The following is a 16,384-nucleotide window of genomic DNA, read 5'->3' on the forward strand; positions in this document are numbered from 1 at the left end:
TAACTCTCAAAAAAATTCTACGTATCACTTATACAACTCAACACACACACCCCCAAAAATCTAATTAAAATGGGCAGAAGATATAAACAGATATTTCTCCAAATCCCAGATGGCCAACAGACACATGAAAAAATTCTCTTCATCATCAGGGAAATGCAAATCAAAACCACGATGAGATATCACCTCATACTTGTCAGAATAGCTAAAACCAAAAACTCAAAAAACAAGTGTTGGCAAGGCAGTGGAGAAGGAGGAACGGTCATGCACTGTTATTGGCAATGCAAACTGGTAGAGCCACTGTGGAAAACAGTATAGTTTCTTCAAAAAATTAAAAACAGAGCTATCCTTCAATCCAGTAATGCACTACTAAGTATTTACCCAAAGAACATGAAAACACTAATTTGATGGGATATATGCACCCCTATGTTTATAGCTATTTACAATAGCTAAATTATGGAAGCAACCCAAGGGTCATCAATATATGAATGGATAAAGATGTGAAACATACACACACACACACACACACACACACACACACACTGAAATATTATTCAGGCATAAAAAAGAATGAAATCTTGGCATTTGCAACAACATGGCTGGATGTAGAGAGCACAATGCTAAGTGAAATAAGCCAATCAGGTAAAGACAAATACTGTATTATTTCACTCATGTGTGGAATTTAACAAAACAAAGAACAAAATAAAGAGAGAAAACAAAAAACCATACTCCTAACTATAGAGAACAAACAGTTACCTGAAGGAAGGTGAGTTGGGGAATGGGTAAAATAGATGAGGGGGATTAAGAGTACATTTACTTGGGGGCACCTGGGTGTCTCAATCAGTGGAGTCTCCAACTCTTGACCTTAGCTCAGATCTTGATGTCAGGGTTGTGAGTTTATGCCTCATGTTGGGCTCCACACTGTGTATGGAGCACACTCTTTAAAAAAAAAAAAAACACAGAAAGTATACTTATCTAAAAAAAAGAAAAAGAAAGTATACTTATCTGATGAGCACTGAGTAATATATGGAACTGTTTAATCACTCTATTATATACCTGCAACTGATTTAACACTGTATGTTAACTACACTGGAATTAAATCTTTTTAAATAAAATAGAATCTCAGTTTGCTCTCTGTAAATCTGGTAAATATTCATTTCATGAAATTTAGATAATGTACAAAGATGTCAGTGACCTTAAGGTTTATTAAAAAGAATTATTTATAAGAATGAATATAGGTCTATCTTAACAATGGACAAAAAGAAGTTACTTTGAAGGAAGGATAGAAAGAACAGAATCTTCAGGCAAGATGACGATATTATAGAGCTAAACCAATAAAAGTTTGCAAAATCAATGTTGTCTTGGTTGATAAACAGAAGGAAGAAAAGGAGCACCCAGACCTATATGCATGGGGATGTACTGGGAAATGGTGGGATTCTGTATGTCAAGGTCACAGAGAAATTTTTTAAGGGTAAATTATAAAATCCACTTTTCTGCTGCTATGCCTTTGCCTTGGAGTGATTAATGTAAATGATAGTTTGTTCGTTTTTTTTTTCTTTTAATGTTCAGTTAGCCACTGTATAGTACATCATTAGTTGTTCCCTTTAATTGATATTCTAGTAGGAGAAAACTAACATGATGATATAAACTTAAATATTCTCATTTTTCAAAATCCAAATACCTTGGCATATCTGGTTACCCCAATACTTGGAGATATCCACTACACAAATGACATACTACCATCCTCCTGGGCCCCATTGAAAGGAATTAAGTTGTAGAGATTTTAGAGTATCTCAACTTCTAACCCATCAGTAATTACTAAAAAATGATCCAGGTATACCCTGCATATCAAACAAAAATTCTCTTGAGAAATGAAGAAAAATTGTACCAGCAATAATTCTAATTCTAATATTTTCCACTAAAATGCAAGTAAGGCCTTTTGACTTTTGTGGTCTTTGATTCTACAACTTCTTTTTGTATTAGAAGAGGCAGAAATTATCATACCAAATATTTAAATATAAACAAGCTAAGAAGTTAAAAATGTATCCAGTACTTACTCTGTCATATATATTCAAGATCCTGTTTATATTTTTTTAGTTCTCTCACAGCCATATGATAAAGGTATAATCAAGGAATTTAGAGATATGATACTTTTATGAAACTATCCATTACATTCTAAATTTTTTCCAGTGATGGTGTGGTGTAATTGGCATAAAAAACTGCATACACTTAAGGTGTACTTATATGTACACCATGTACATACATGTATACTTTATGAAATGATTACCACAATCAAGCTGATTGAGAGATTCCTTGACTCACATAGTTACATTTTGTGTGTGTAGTGAGAACATTTAATGTCAACTCTCAGCAAGTTCCAAGTATACAATAATATATTAACTATAATCATCAGACTGTACATTAGATCCTTGGGTTTCATAACTGAAAGTTTGTAACCTTCAACCAACACCTATTTCCCCCACCCTGGTGCTCCTGGCAACCACCATTTCACCCTTCACTTCTGTAAATTTGCCTTTTTTAAATTCCACATATAAAAGATCATATATTTGTTTTTCTGTGTCCAGCTTATTTCACGTAGTAAAACACCTCCTGCCATGTTGTCAAAAATGGTGGCATTTTCTCCTTTTTATAGCTGAATAGTATTCTATTGTATATATGTACATTTTATCTTCCAGGTTTATTAAAATATAATTGGCATAACATTTTGTAAGCTTAAGGTATAAAACATAATGATTTAATACATCTATATTGCAAAATGATTGCCACAATAAGGTTAGTTAACTCATACATCACTTTACATAGTTATATTTTTCTCCATGTGTTAAGAACTTTTAGAATCTACTCTCTTAGAGACTTCCAAATTACACAGTGCAGTACTAACTAACTATAGTAGTCACCATGCTATACATTACATTCCTAGAACTTATTCATCTTATAGCTGGAAGCTGTACACTTTGTCAACATTCACCCCTTTCTTCCATCCCCCACTACTCACCTCCAGAAACCACCAGTCTGTTCTGTTTGTATGAGTTTGGTTTATTTTTAGATTCCACATATAAGTAAGATCATACAGTATGGGTCTTTATCCAACTTATTTTACTTACTGTAATGCCTCAAGACTCATCCATGTTGTTACAAATGGTTGAATTTCCTTTTTATATCTAAATAGTATTCCATTTTGTGTAATAGTGTGTATGTGTGTATATCACATTGTCTTTATCCACTCATCTCTCTAGACACATAGGTCATTTCAATGTCTTGAATATTGTAAATAATGCTGCAGTGAACACGAGGGCACGCGGTTATCTTTTTGAGATAGTGATTTCATTTCCTTCATATATATATACCCAGAGGTAGAATTTCTGATTATATGACAGTTTGAGTTTTCAGTTTTTTGAGGAACCTCCATGCTTTTTTTCCTTAGTGGCTCTACCAATTTATATTCTAAGAGTGCACAAGGGCTCCCTTTCCTCCAGGCCCTCACCAACACATGTTATCTCTTGTCTTTTTTACAAAAACCATGCTAAAGGTATGAGGTAAAACCTCATTGTGGTTTTGACTTGAATTTCCCTGATAATTAGTGATGTTGAGAATTTTTTCATGTACCTGTTGGTCATTTGTAGGTTTTCTCTGAAAAAAAGAAGAAGAAGAAGAAGAAGAAGTCTGTACAGTCCCTTTGCCCATATTTTAACCATGTTATTCTTTTGCCACTGAGTTTTGTTATTGAGTTGTATGGGTTCTTTGTATTTTTTGGATATTAACCCTTTGTCAGATGCATGATTTGCAAATATTTTTTCCCATTCCATATGTTGCCTGTTTTTTGTTGTTGTTGTTCTTGATTGCCTCCTTTAGTATACAGAAGCTTTTTTGTTTGATGTAGTTCTGCTTCTTTATTTTGTTTTTATTGATTGTACTTTGATATCCAAAAAAGTTCATGCCCTTTTCTAAGGGGCATGAACTTTCTAAACACTACCTAAACACTACCCTTCTAAACACTACCCTTCTCAAAGCAATATGGCAATCTATCTTTCAAAGTCATAATGTATCACTTTGTTCACAACCAATAGAACCCTTAGTTCATAAGGCACTACAAAGCAGGGGAAGAAAATGTGAGGCCCTATAGTGGTAAACATACCACCTGATTAGTCACACAGACTCAGCATGGTTCCACTGTGAAAAGTACTGACCACACGCTCTCGAATCTGCTTGGTCTTGACCCCATAAATTATAGGATTCAGCATGGGAGGAGCTAACATGCAGATATTGGCCAACAGAATGTGAGTGTGGAGGGGAACATGATGCCCAAACCGCTGGGTAATTATTGTAAAAATGCCAGGCAAGTAGAACATGGAAATGACTCCAAGATGGGAGCCACATGTGCCTAGGGCCTTTTGCCGAGCTCCTCGGGAAGGGAGATGGAAGACTGCATTGAGGATGAGGGTGTAAGAAACCAAGATGAGCAAGGCGTCTAGCACTACAGTAGAGAGGAGAAGAGACAAGCCATACCAGACATTGACACGAATATCAGCACAAGCAAACTTGGCAACCGCCATGTGCTCACAGTAGGTATGTGGTAGCACATTGCTATGGCAGAAAGGCAGTCTCTTGACCAGGAACACATCTGGGAGTATCACAGAGAAGCTTCTCATGACCACAGCCAGGGCAACCCTTATGATTATGGCATGACTGAGCACTGCAGTATAGCGCAATGGGTCACAGATGGCCACATAGCGGTCAAATGCCATGGCCAGCAGAATCCCTGATTCAGCAATGAAGGTGGCATGGATGAAGAAGATTTGAGTGACACAGCCATCAAGGGAAATCTCCCCAGCATGAAACCAGAATATAGCCAGGGCTTTGGGCACAGTGGTAGTAGACAGGATGAGGTCAGCCACAGCTAGCATGCAGAGGAAGAGATACATGGGTTCATGGAGGCTACGTTCAGTGATGATGATGAAGACAAGGAGACTATTCCCAAGGACAGCAACCAGGTAGGAAATAAAGAAAGGAAGAGAAATCCACGTGTGTTGGTCTTCCAGGCCAGGGATGCCCACCAGAACGAAGAATGAGTGGCTGGTACCAGTATAGTTGAGGATTGCCATTCCCAGGACAAGTCACCCAGTGTTGATGTCTAAGATCTGCAGACACCTCTTCTCTTTTGCCAAAAAAGGGCGACTACTGTTGAAGTAGGGGAGGTAGGAAAAGATCATTTTTCACTGGATGAGCTGTGGAAAGAATCCTAGTCAGAAGGTCCAGAAATATGGGTTAAAACTCTTTGACATTATGTGATCTCAGTAAAATTACTTCCCTGCTCTGGGTCTCTCTTTAATTGCCTTAAATTTAATGTTGGGAAGAAGTTGGATTATTTAATTTGTAATAGAGTTGTTCCAGCTCTAGAATGCTATAGATCTCAGTCTCGGGTTGTTATAAACAGTTAAGAGCTGTGAATAACAAATACTGGAGTTTCCACTTTGACTATCAGAATATAATATGCCTCTCAATAGGAAACTGGTCACAGTTGACAATACTTTAACAAGCCTTGTTGAGCACCTACCATGGCTCTTTAGGGAACCTACTTGGGGGAGACAATTAAGTAAAATATCTAAATGATAGAGATAATGTAAAGGAAAAAGTTAAACACTAGGAGTTGTAGAAACATGAAGAGCTTCCCAGGAATTCAGAAAAGGTTTTCTAAAAGGCACTAGTCTAAGTGGAACCTTGACGAAGTAATGTTTTATCAAATAAAGTCATGTGAGGAGGGAATAACATGAACAAAGTCCAAGAGATCTAAAAGGACATGGAGTTTAGAGGAAAATTATGATTCACTGTTACCAAAGCAAAGAGGATGTGGTACAAAATGGTAGAAAATAATGTCATGCAGTGAGGTAGGGGTCATCACTGAGGATTTTGAGTACCAGTGTAAGGAGGTTAGAATTTATGTTGAAGCAGTAAGAGCCATTGAAGGATTTGTGATGAAAGAATAGCATGATGAAGTTAGCTATTTAAGTAGTTCTCTCTCTCAGTTTTGTGTAAGATGGCTGGTGAAGGGAGAAGACAGGTTGGAAAATGGAGACAGAACAGTTAGGAGGGGCTCTGTACTAAGGGCTGCATGTACATTATTTCACACTGTGGTGATTGAGATAAATGCAGTCATTTCCTTCATCTTACTGATAGGGGAGCAAACAGAGTGTACAGGGTTTAAGTAGTACCCTACCCAAGGTCACCTAGCCAGTAAATTGTGGAGCTAGAGTTTGGCTACCACACCATCCTTAGAGTCACTCATACCTGCCCTACTCCACATTGGTCCCCTTCATCAGGATTGTGTTTTCCTTCCTCTTGGCTTAAGGTGAAACAAAAACAATAGAAACAATTATTTTTCATTCATTTAAACTTCCTACCATCACTCTGCCATCTACAAATTTATATTTGAATCACCTTTTCCCCCTATTCAAGGCTCAGCCATCCATCTGGCTGGACCCCATCCACACTGGACTCCAACTTTCTCTTTAAGCCTCTCCCCACTGATCTGTCACTCTAGTAACTTCAAACTTTCCCTCTCTGTTAGCTTCTTATATCATGTGAAAATATGTTCAACTATCTCATTCCCCTTCATCTTAGTCTCACAGAAGAATGTGCTCTCTCTCCTTCTATCCTCTTATCATCCCCTAATCTTTACCCAAACTCACTTTACTTATAACCCCAATATGCTGCTAAGGCTTCCTTCTCTAAAATAATCTATCATATCACAGTTGCCAAATCTAATGTTACTTTTAATTTGCTATTAGGAATCTCCAATTTCTGTCAATACTTTTGTGTGATCATTAAATACCTATTAATGTTGTGGTGCATAAACAATGAATTCTGGTACACTGAAAAGAAATTTAAAAAATTAAAAATTATTTTAAAAAATTTTAAAAAGTGTTAGACATTTCATAATCACACTAAATCTATGAAATTGAGTGTAACACAAGTTCATGCATGAAAAAATTGACTCTCAGACAAGAAATTGCTCAAAGTCAAACAACTAATAGCTAAGCTGATATTTAAATCCAAGATCATTAGAATCAAAGCTTCCATTATCTTTAAAAACTTCCATTTTGTTATTTTTTACTACCTAAGCCACCTTTCTTTGGGTTCCTCCCCACTCTCTTCTAATCCTATCTATTCCACAATATGTAAGGCATGCAAGACAATGTAATACAGAAAAAAATCACAGAGGTTTAGAACCAGACCCACTGGGATTTGATTCCAGTTGTGCCTGCTACAGATCCACATACAGACAATACAGACACACAATCTTCCATTCAGGTGCATATTATCACAAACATTCATTTGTATAGTCACCACGTGTATAATCACTCTTACCAATTTTGATGAAGATTTATACACTAACACACATTTTCACTATTGATACAAATAGCCCCTCACTGTGAACACATTAACATGCACATACACACTTTTAAACTTTTCTTCACAGACATACCCACCCAAATTCACACAGTCATTAACCAGTCAAACTCAAACTCACTCCCACAGAGGTGAGTTATGACATCTAGGTCATAAATTTGCCGTCTTCATTCAGCACACTGATTCTCCTCACATGAAATCAGTTTCTTCTGAGAGGTAGAGCTTCCACAGACTATTCCACTCTTCCCCTGTCTCCAGGCTTATAGCCCTTACCACTGCCAGAAGAAAGGACTCTCACAGAAATGCAACCATAGGACAACACTCCCGTATCACCAGTTCCACTCAATATTTTAGATCTCTGACTCATGTTTGGGTAGATCAATTCTGGTTGGCACTTTACACCAGGGGTCATCAAACTACAGCCTGTGGGCCAAATCTTGCCAATCACCTGCTTTTGTGAGTAAAATTTTATTGGAACACAACCATTCACCATATTTACTTATTGTTCAGTACTACTTTTGTGGGACAGAGTAGTTGCAACGGAGACCATGTTTAAAGGTTAAGACTTTTACTCTTGCCCTTTACAAAAAAAATTTTACCAACCCCTGCTTTAGAATGATCATGTAACTTTTTGCCAAGGCCACAGAGAGAAAGGCAATTTTCCCAAGTTTATAGAGAAAGTGAGTCAAGAAGGTCTCCTGCTTCTCCTTCCACTCGTATTTCCACTATGCCACAAAGCATCTAGGGAAACATTTTGGTCTTTCCTCTCTGTCTTTGCCGCCAGGGGATGGAGAATTCCAAATACAGCCTCTAAAGGGTTACCAAATGATGATGGCAATCCATCATTTTCCCTATATATTTCAACAATAAACATCCCCACGCTCAGACCCCACCACTGATGCCTATGAACAGAAGAGCCCAGAGAGGAATCAGGCTATCCTGAGTCAATACCAACCTACATCTCTCCTCACCCAAACTGTCTGTCACAGCCCTGAGGAACCACAGACAGAAGCCATGCCCCTGCCCAGATGGCAGGGTGTTCCCACAACCAGGAGACTCTGTGCAGTGGCCAGGGGACCAGGTTGAAAGAGGAACTGCATCTGAGCATCTTTAAAATATCATGGCGACCATGAACTTATTCATGTGACTCTTCTCCCTTGGGATTTCCACTACTGCAGTGACATAACAGTAAGCACTTAACCCTTCCTTTCCTGAATACTAGAAGCCCCCTATGAAAAGTACCAAGAGGCTGTATGGACTTGGGAGAACAGAGAAGGAGAGAGAGGTTTTAGAGGGGAGAGGGCAGGGCAGAGGATAGGATTGTGGTTAGGGACGTTTATCAAGGCCCCACACCTCACTTTAGGTCATCCTTTTCATCCTTGACTTCCAGAAGGCACAGAGGCATATTAGGAGCTAAAATCCTATAGATTCTCTCAAACATTCATTTATTCTTTCACCACCCATTCAAACAATATGTATTAAGTGCTATGTTGACCATGCCACGATAAAATGTTAATAAAATCAAACCCACAGAAAGTTTATTTATATCATTTTGTATATAGGACTAATCCTTTGATTCCAACATCCAAGGATTATCAATAGAACATTTTCATTGATGACCTTCCAAGATTGTTTTCTCCCTTATTCATGGATTTATATATGGTAAGATAAAACTGTACATGTTGCATGCTTTATTTCAAAATACAGGTATTTTGAATTTATAATTGGTAATAAATGTCCCCAGTTTGTAATAAATGTTCTATCAGCCATGTAGCTCCTTTAATTCAGCTGCATATGTCTCCAGTCTAATGCAATGCCACATAGTAGTCTATAAATATTCCCTGAAAATTTTGAGTGACTAAATAGTCCACATCAGTGACATACTACAATACATTTATAAAACTGCTATTTTTCTGGTGCTGGGAAAACTGGACAGCTATATGTAGAAGAATTAAACTCGACCATTCTCTTACAACATTCTCGTACACAAAGATAAACTCGAAATGGATAAAAGACCTCAACGTGAGACAGGAATCCATCAGAACCCTAGAGGAGAATATAGGTAGTAACCTCTTTGATATCAGCCACAGCAACTTCTTTCAAGATATGTCTCCAAAGGCAAAGGAAACAAAAGCGAAGATGAACTTTTGGGACTTCATCAAAATCAAAAGCTTCTGCACAGCAAAGGAAACAGTCAACAAAACAAAGAGGCAACCCACGGAATGGGAGAAGATATTTGCAAATGACAGTACAGACAAAAGGTTGATATCCAAGATCTATAAAGAACTCCTGAAACTCAACACACACAAAACAGACAATCGTGTCCAAAAATGGGCAGAAGATATGAACAGACACTTCTCCAATGAAGACATATGAAAACAATGAAGACAAATGGCTATCAGACACGTGAAAAAATGTTCATCATCACTAGCCATCAGGGAGGTTCAAATTAAAACCACATTGAGATACTACCTTACACCAGTTAGAATGGCAAAAAATTAGCAAGATAGGAAACATGTGTTGGAGAGGATGTGGAGAAAGAGGAACCCTCTTACACTGTTGGTGGGAATGCAAGTTGGTACAGCCACTTTGGAAAATAGTGTGGAGATTCCTCAAGAAATTAAAAATAGAACTTCCCTAAGACCCTGCAATTGCACTACTGGGTATTTACCCCAAAGATACAGATGGAGTGAAAAGAAGGGTCATCTGTACCCCAATGTTTATAGCAGCAATGGCCACAGTCGCCAAACTGTGGAAAGAACCAAGATGCCCTTCAATGGATGAATGGATAAGGAAGATGTGGTCCATGTACACTATGGAGTATTATGCCTCCATCAGAAAGGATGAATACCCAACTTTTGTAGCAACATGGACAGGACTGGAAGAGATTATGCTGAGTGAATTAAGTCAAGCAGAGAGAATCAATTATCATATGGTTTCACTTATTTGTGGAGCATAACAAATAGCATGGAGGACAAGGGAAGATGGAGAGGAGAAGGGAGTTGAGGGAAATTGGAAGAGGAGGTGAACCATGAGAGACTATGGACTCTGAAAAACAATCTGAGGGTTTTGAAGGGGCAGGGAGTGGGAGGTTGGGGGAACCAGGTGGTGGGTATTAGAGAGGGCATGGATTGCATGGGTGTGGTGCAAAAACAATGAATACTGTTATGCTGAAAAAAATAAATAAAAATAAATAAATAAATAAAACTGATATTTTTCTGTTAAAAAATTCCATAATGAACTTATTTACATATAAATTTGCATTTTGTCCTAGATTATTTAAATGTTTGATATTTCAAAGAAGGAACTGTTACAGCAATGTTTCTATTTCCATGTAGTATTTTTTATTATTGATAGGAATTTTTCTTTAATAATTTTTTCCATACTAGTGCTCATTCACTTTAGTGTAGGAGCTAACACTGCTTTGAGATAATGTTATCTACCTTCCCCATTCCTCAAAGTGGTCTCAAGATTCTCTCGATATCCTCACGAACAAATGCGTGCATGTTTTACACTCATGTCATAGAGATTTCAATGTTCATTTGGAAAACCATTTCTTTACCTTGTGCTCTTGCTCCCATTTCCTCCTCTGATTTCAATTGCATTTTCCTTTCCTTTACTTTACTTTAGTTATGCATTCCCATTACACCTTTTCTCCACTTCCACGTTTACTAATTCAAACATCCCACTGCCTAGCCACAATTACTTGCCCAACTATATGCTGACTCTATCTGCTTACTAATCTCACCAAACCTGCTAATCAATACCACGATTTCCTTTCTAACCCTCCAACCCACTCTGTATGATTCCCTTTCTTAATTACTAATCAATACCATGATTTCCTTTCTAACCCTCCAACCCACTCTGTATAATTTCCTTTCTTAATTAATTTTTAAATTCTGTTGCCCTTCATTATAATACCTTTAAAGATGCTCAAATCCTTCAAATCTTTTTTATTTTTCTTTCATTGCATTATGTTAGTCATCATTAGTTTTTGATGCAGTTCTCCATGATTCGTTGTTTATGTATAACACCCAGTACTCATTGCAATACATGCCCTCCTTAATACCCATCACTGGGCTAACCCATCCCCTCCCCCATCAATACCTTCAAATCTTTTTCTCCATTTTATCTAGTCCATCTCAACATTATTATGAACCAAAACAAAAACCATAGTTGGCTAGTCACCTGGAAATCAAAATGGTGCCACTAACATAATTACCAACCTAGACTATTAACAGAGCCCAGCAATCTTACACATATGCTCAAGTCAGCTAAATCAAACCTCCTAATCTCTCCACCTAATTAACCTAAATCTCTCTACCTAATTAACATTTCATATGTATATTCAAAGCTCCAACCTTGATTCCAAAACCTAGCTCTTTATGCTTGGCAAAAAACCTTGCCTACTAAATCAGAATAAATCAGTTGGAAACACACGAATTCAAGAAACTGAACATAAAAACATAGCTGCATCAGCTCCCACCCATTTCTCCTTATTGGAGGAGCCATGTCTCCTGTCAAAGAATAATCCCTTCACCTAAGGAAGATAACCATGAGCATTCATAACTATGGTCCTCGAAAGCATGATTTTGGGGTAAAATTTGCAGCATATGTTCTGTCTAGGAAAACAAAATATGAGAAATCTGATATGGAGAACCCATGATGTTGAAAATAAGCAGATGAGAAGATAATCAACATCATATTTCATTTAAAAATTGCAAATTAAAACAAAGAGATACCACTATATTCCTATTAGAATGGCTAAAATCCAACACACTGACACCAAATGCTGGTGAGGATGTGGATCAACAAGACTCATTCATTGCTGGTGGGAATGCAAAATGGTACAGCCATTTTGGAAAACAATGTGGCTGTTCTTTAAAAAGCTAAACATATTCTTTTCATATGTTGTAGCAATCACCAAAAGAATTGAAAACTTATATCAATACAAACACTTGCACACAGATGTTATAGAAGATTTATTCATAGCTGCCAAAACTTGAAAGCAGCCAAAATATCTCTGAACAGGTGAATGAGGAAACAAACTCTAGTACACCCATACAATGGAATGTTACTCAGTAATATAGAGAAATGACATATCAAGCCCCCCAAAACATGAAAGAACCTTAAGTGTATAACACTAAGTGAAAGAAGGCAGCATGTAAAGTTTACACACTGTAGGATTCCAACCTTATGACATTCTGGAAAAGACAAAACTATAGACATAGTAAAAAAAAATTAGTGGTTTCCAGGAGTTCAAGGAGAGCAAGAGAAAGACAAATAGGGGGTACATGGGTATTTTTAGGGCATCGAAAATACTCTGTACAATACTGTAATGGTAAATATATATCATTATACATTTTTTTAAAACCCAGAGAAGTGTGTAACACAGAGTATATGTTAATGTAAGCTATTCGTTTTATTAACAATGTATCAGTATTGGCTCATTAATTATAACAAATGTATCACACAAATGCAAGATGCTAAAAATAGGAGAAACTCTAGGCAACTGAGGAGGTAGGGATGTATATGGGAAATGTGTACTTTCAACTCAATTTTTCTATAAAACTAAAACTGTTCTAAAAATACTTGTTAATTTTTAATGCAATTCTTGAAATTAAAAAAATTCAGTGGATTTGTTAAATAGTTTGTTAAAAGGAACTAAAAGATCTGTAGAAACTTGGAGAGAGAAGCAAAGAGATGCAAAAAGACAGGCTAAATAATTTGTAGGATAGAGACAGAAGAATCAACTTCTTAAAACAGTATTTTAAATTCATAAGAAATATAACTGTAAGAGATGCTGAATTCTAGGACACAAACTGAGGGCTGCTGGAGGGGAGATGGTTGGGAGGATGGGGTAACTGGGTGATAGGCATTAGGGAGGACACTTGTGATGAGCACTGGGTGTTATATGCAACTGATGAATCACTAAGTTCTACCTCTGGAACTAATAAAAAGAAATTAGAAATAAAAAAGAAAATTGGACTATGCATAGCAATAAAACTCAAAGATTATCAGATATGGAAACAAAAAGTCCAGTTTTACATTTAAAGAACGTCAACTTAAATCATGAGCACAAAATGCTTGGGAATAAAACATATAAATAGGCCATTAAAAGAACACTAACCAATAGAAAACCTATGTAGCTATAATCATAGCCTACTGAACAGTATACTAACAATCTCAAAGCTGTTGTGTTTCAAAGATCAGCTGTTTCAGAGAAAAAAATTACAAGAATTACACAAAACTGCCAAATAATCACTGTGAGGAATTTAACTCTTGTCACCAATAATTACTGAATCATTTTTTATTGGTATGTATATAGAAGGCTTGAACAGTACAATAAGTTTTACCTGTTCTTTAGCTCATAAAACATTAGAAAATTTGTTTTCTGACGTTTTACTGAGTGACAAACATGTTACAGAAAAAAGTTAACTATATCAAAAAAAGAGAAAAAAGTTAACTGTATCATATAGTCAGACATAATCATATAAAAACTGAAAAACATACTAAAATTTAACAATCATGCCCCAGTTTTCTTATTATTGGTCATTGAAGTTTGTTTTCTGTTGCTTAATTTATTAATATATTTCTTGAAAGATTAACTATAGAAAGTATGCCATAATAAACTAGAAGATATATAAAAATAATCAAATCATAGGTTGAAAATATTCTAAGACTAAAACAATAAAACCCACAAAAGGAAAAGGAAGATGGATTTGAAAATATTTCATACTCTATTTCTTTAAGTAAAACAAAAGCCAACCAAACCATTCAAAGAAAATTACAGAATTTGTAATTAAAACCACCTGAGAAAATACTCTCAATAAATATTAATACATTGGGGAAGTTATATATTCTCACTAAGCTTCAAATTACATCTGCAAAATGGGTAAAATTTAAAAGCAATAACAAGTTTAATGTGAAGATTCAATAAGATAAAGTATGAAATAAGTTTTGTGTAGGTTCAATAAATGGTTGTTACTATTAATCCACAAAGAAATAGAATATCCATAACAATTACCCAAAGTATCTGTTAACTAAATAAATTCAAATGAAAGAATATTGAAAAATGGTTTTACTCTGTCATGTGGCAGATTTTTATAAAATAGAACTACTTACTAAATAATAGTAGGGGGTACAATAAATTTTGGCACTTTCATGTATTTCTGATGAATGAAAATTAATAACTTCCCTAGATGCCTTTTTTCAATATGCCAGAGAAGACTAAAATCTTCATACCCCTAACCTAGTAATTATTTTGAAGGCTGAAAATATGCAAAGCTTATTATTAGATAAATCTTATATACAAAAATGTCCCTAACACAGCACTTATGTTGTTAATGATTGCAAAAACATAAGTATTGTCGAATCTTCGACAAAACAGGAAAAAATACACAGTGGAAAAAAGACAGTCTCTTCAATAAATGTGCTGGGAAAACTGGGCAGCTATATGTAGAAGAATTAAACTCGACCATTCTCTTACACCGTACACAAAGATAAACTCAAAATGGATAAAAGACCTCAATGTGAGACAGGAATCCATCAGAATCCTAGAGGAGAACATAGGCAGTAATCTCTTCGATATCAGCCACAGCAACTTCTTTCAAGATATGTCTCCAAAGGCAAAGAAAACAAAATCAAAGATGAACTTTTGGGACTTCATCAAAATCAAAATCTTCTGCACAGCAAAGGAAACAGTCAACAAAACAAAGAGGCAACCCACGGAATGGGAGAAGATACTTGCAAATAACAGTACAGACAAAAGGTTGATATCCAGGATCTATAATGAACTCCTCAAACTCAACACACACAAAACAGATAATCGTGTCAAAAAATGGGCAGAAGATATGGACAGACACTTCTCCAATAAAGACATACAAATGGCTATCAGACACATGAAAAAATGTTCATCATCACTAGCCATCAGGGAGGTTCAAATTAAAACCACATTGAGATATCACCTTACACCAGTTAGAATGGCCAAAATTAGCAGGACAGGAAACAATATGTGTTGGAGAGGATGTGAAGAAAGGGGAACCCTCTTACACTGTTGGTGGGAATGCAAGTTGGTGCAGCCTCTTTGGAGAACAGTGTGGAGATTCCTCAAGAAATTAAAACTAGAACTTCCCTATGACCCTGCCATTGCACTCGTGGGTATTTACCCCAAAGATACAGATGTACTGAAAAGAAGGGCCATCTGTACCCCAATGTTTATAGCAGCAATGGCCACGGTCGCCAAACTGTGGGAAGAACCAAGATGCCCTTCAACGGACAAATGGATAAGGAAGTGTATATTCCATATACACTATGGAATATTATGCCTCCATCAGAAAGGACAAATACCCAACTTTTGTAGCAACATGGACAGGACTGGAAGAGACTATGCTGAATGAAATAAGCAGAGAGAGTCAATTATCATATGGTTTCACTTATTTGTGGAGCATAACAAATAACATGGAGGACATGGGGAGATAGAGAAGAGAAGGGAGTTGGGGGAAATTGGAAGGGGAGGTGAACAATGAGAGACTATGGACTCTGAAAAACAATCTGAGGGTTTTGAAGGGGCTGGGGGTGAGAGGTCAGGGTACCAGGTGGTGGGTATTACAGAGGGCACGGATTGCATGGAGTACTGGGTGTGATGCAAAAATAATGCATACTGTTATGCTGAAAATAAAAAATAAATTTAAAAAAATAAAGTTATTTGATTCAAACAAAACAAAAACAAAAACATAAGTATTTAAAAAATAAAAGGATGAGGGGCATCTTGGAGGCTCAGTTCATTAAGCATCTACCTTTGCTCAGGTCAAGATCTCAGAGTCCTGGGATCAAGACCAATATCAGGCTCTCTGCTCAGTGGGGAGTCTGCTTCTCCCTCTGCCTCTGCCCCTTTCTGCCCCACCCTGTCACTCATTTCCTCTCTCCCCTTCTCTCGCTCCCTCTCAAATGAATGACA

General features: G+C 36.7%; 1 protein-coding gene across 1 annotated transcript; it reads right to left on the reverse strand.

Annotated features, from left to right (window-relative positions):
• Positions 1–4,160: 4,160 nt before the first annotated feature.
• On the reverse strand, positions 4,161–5,120 carry LOC132016725 (olfactory receptor 52B4-like). Its single transcript, XM_059398468.1, has one exon. It carries the CDS (start codon positions 5,118–5,120, stop codon positions 4,161–4,163), a length of 960 nt encoding a protein of 319 aa, XP_059254451.1.
• Positions 5,121–16,384: the final 11,264 nt, after the last annotated feature.

The sequence above is a fragment of the Mustela nigripes genome, chromosome 1 (genome assembly GCF_022355385.1).
Source record: "Mustela nigripes isolate SB6536 chromosome 1, MUSNIG.SB6536, whole genome shotgun sequence".
Classification (NCBI taxonomy): Eukaryota; Metazoa; Chordata; class Mammalia; order Carnivora; family Mustelidae; genus Mustela; species Mustela nigripes.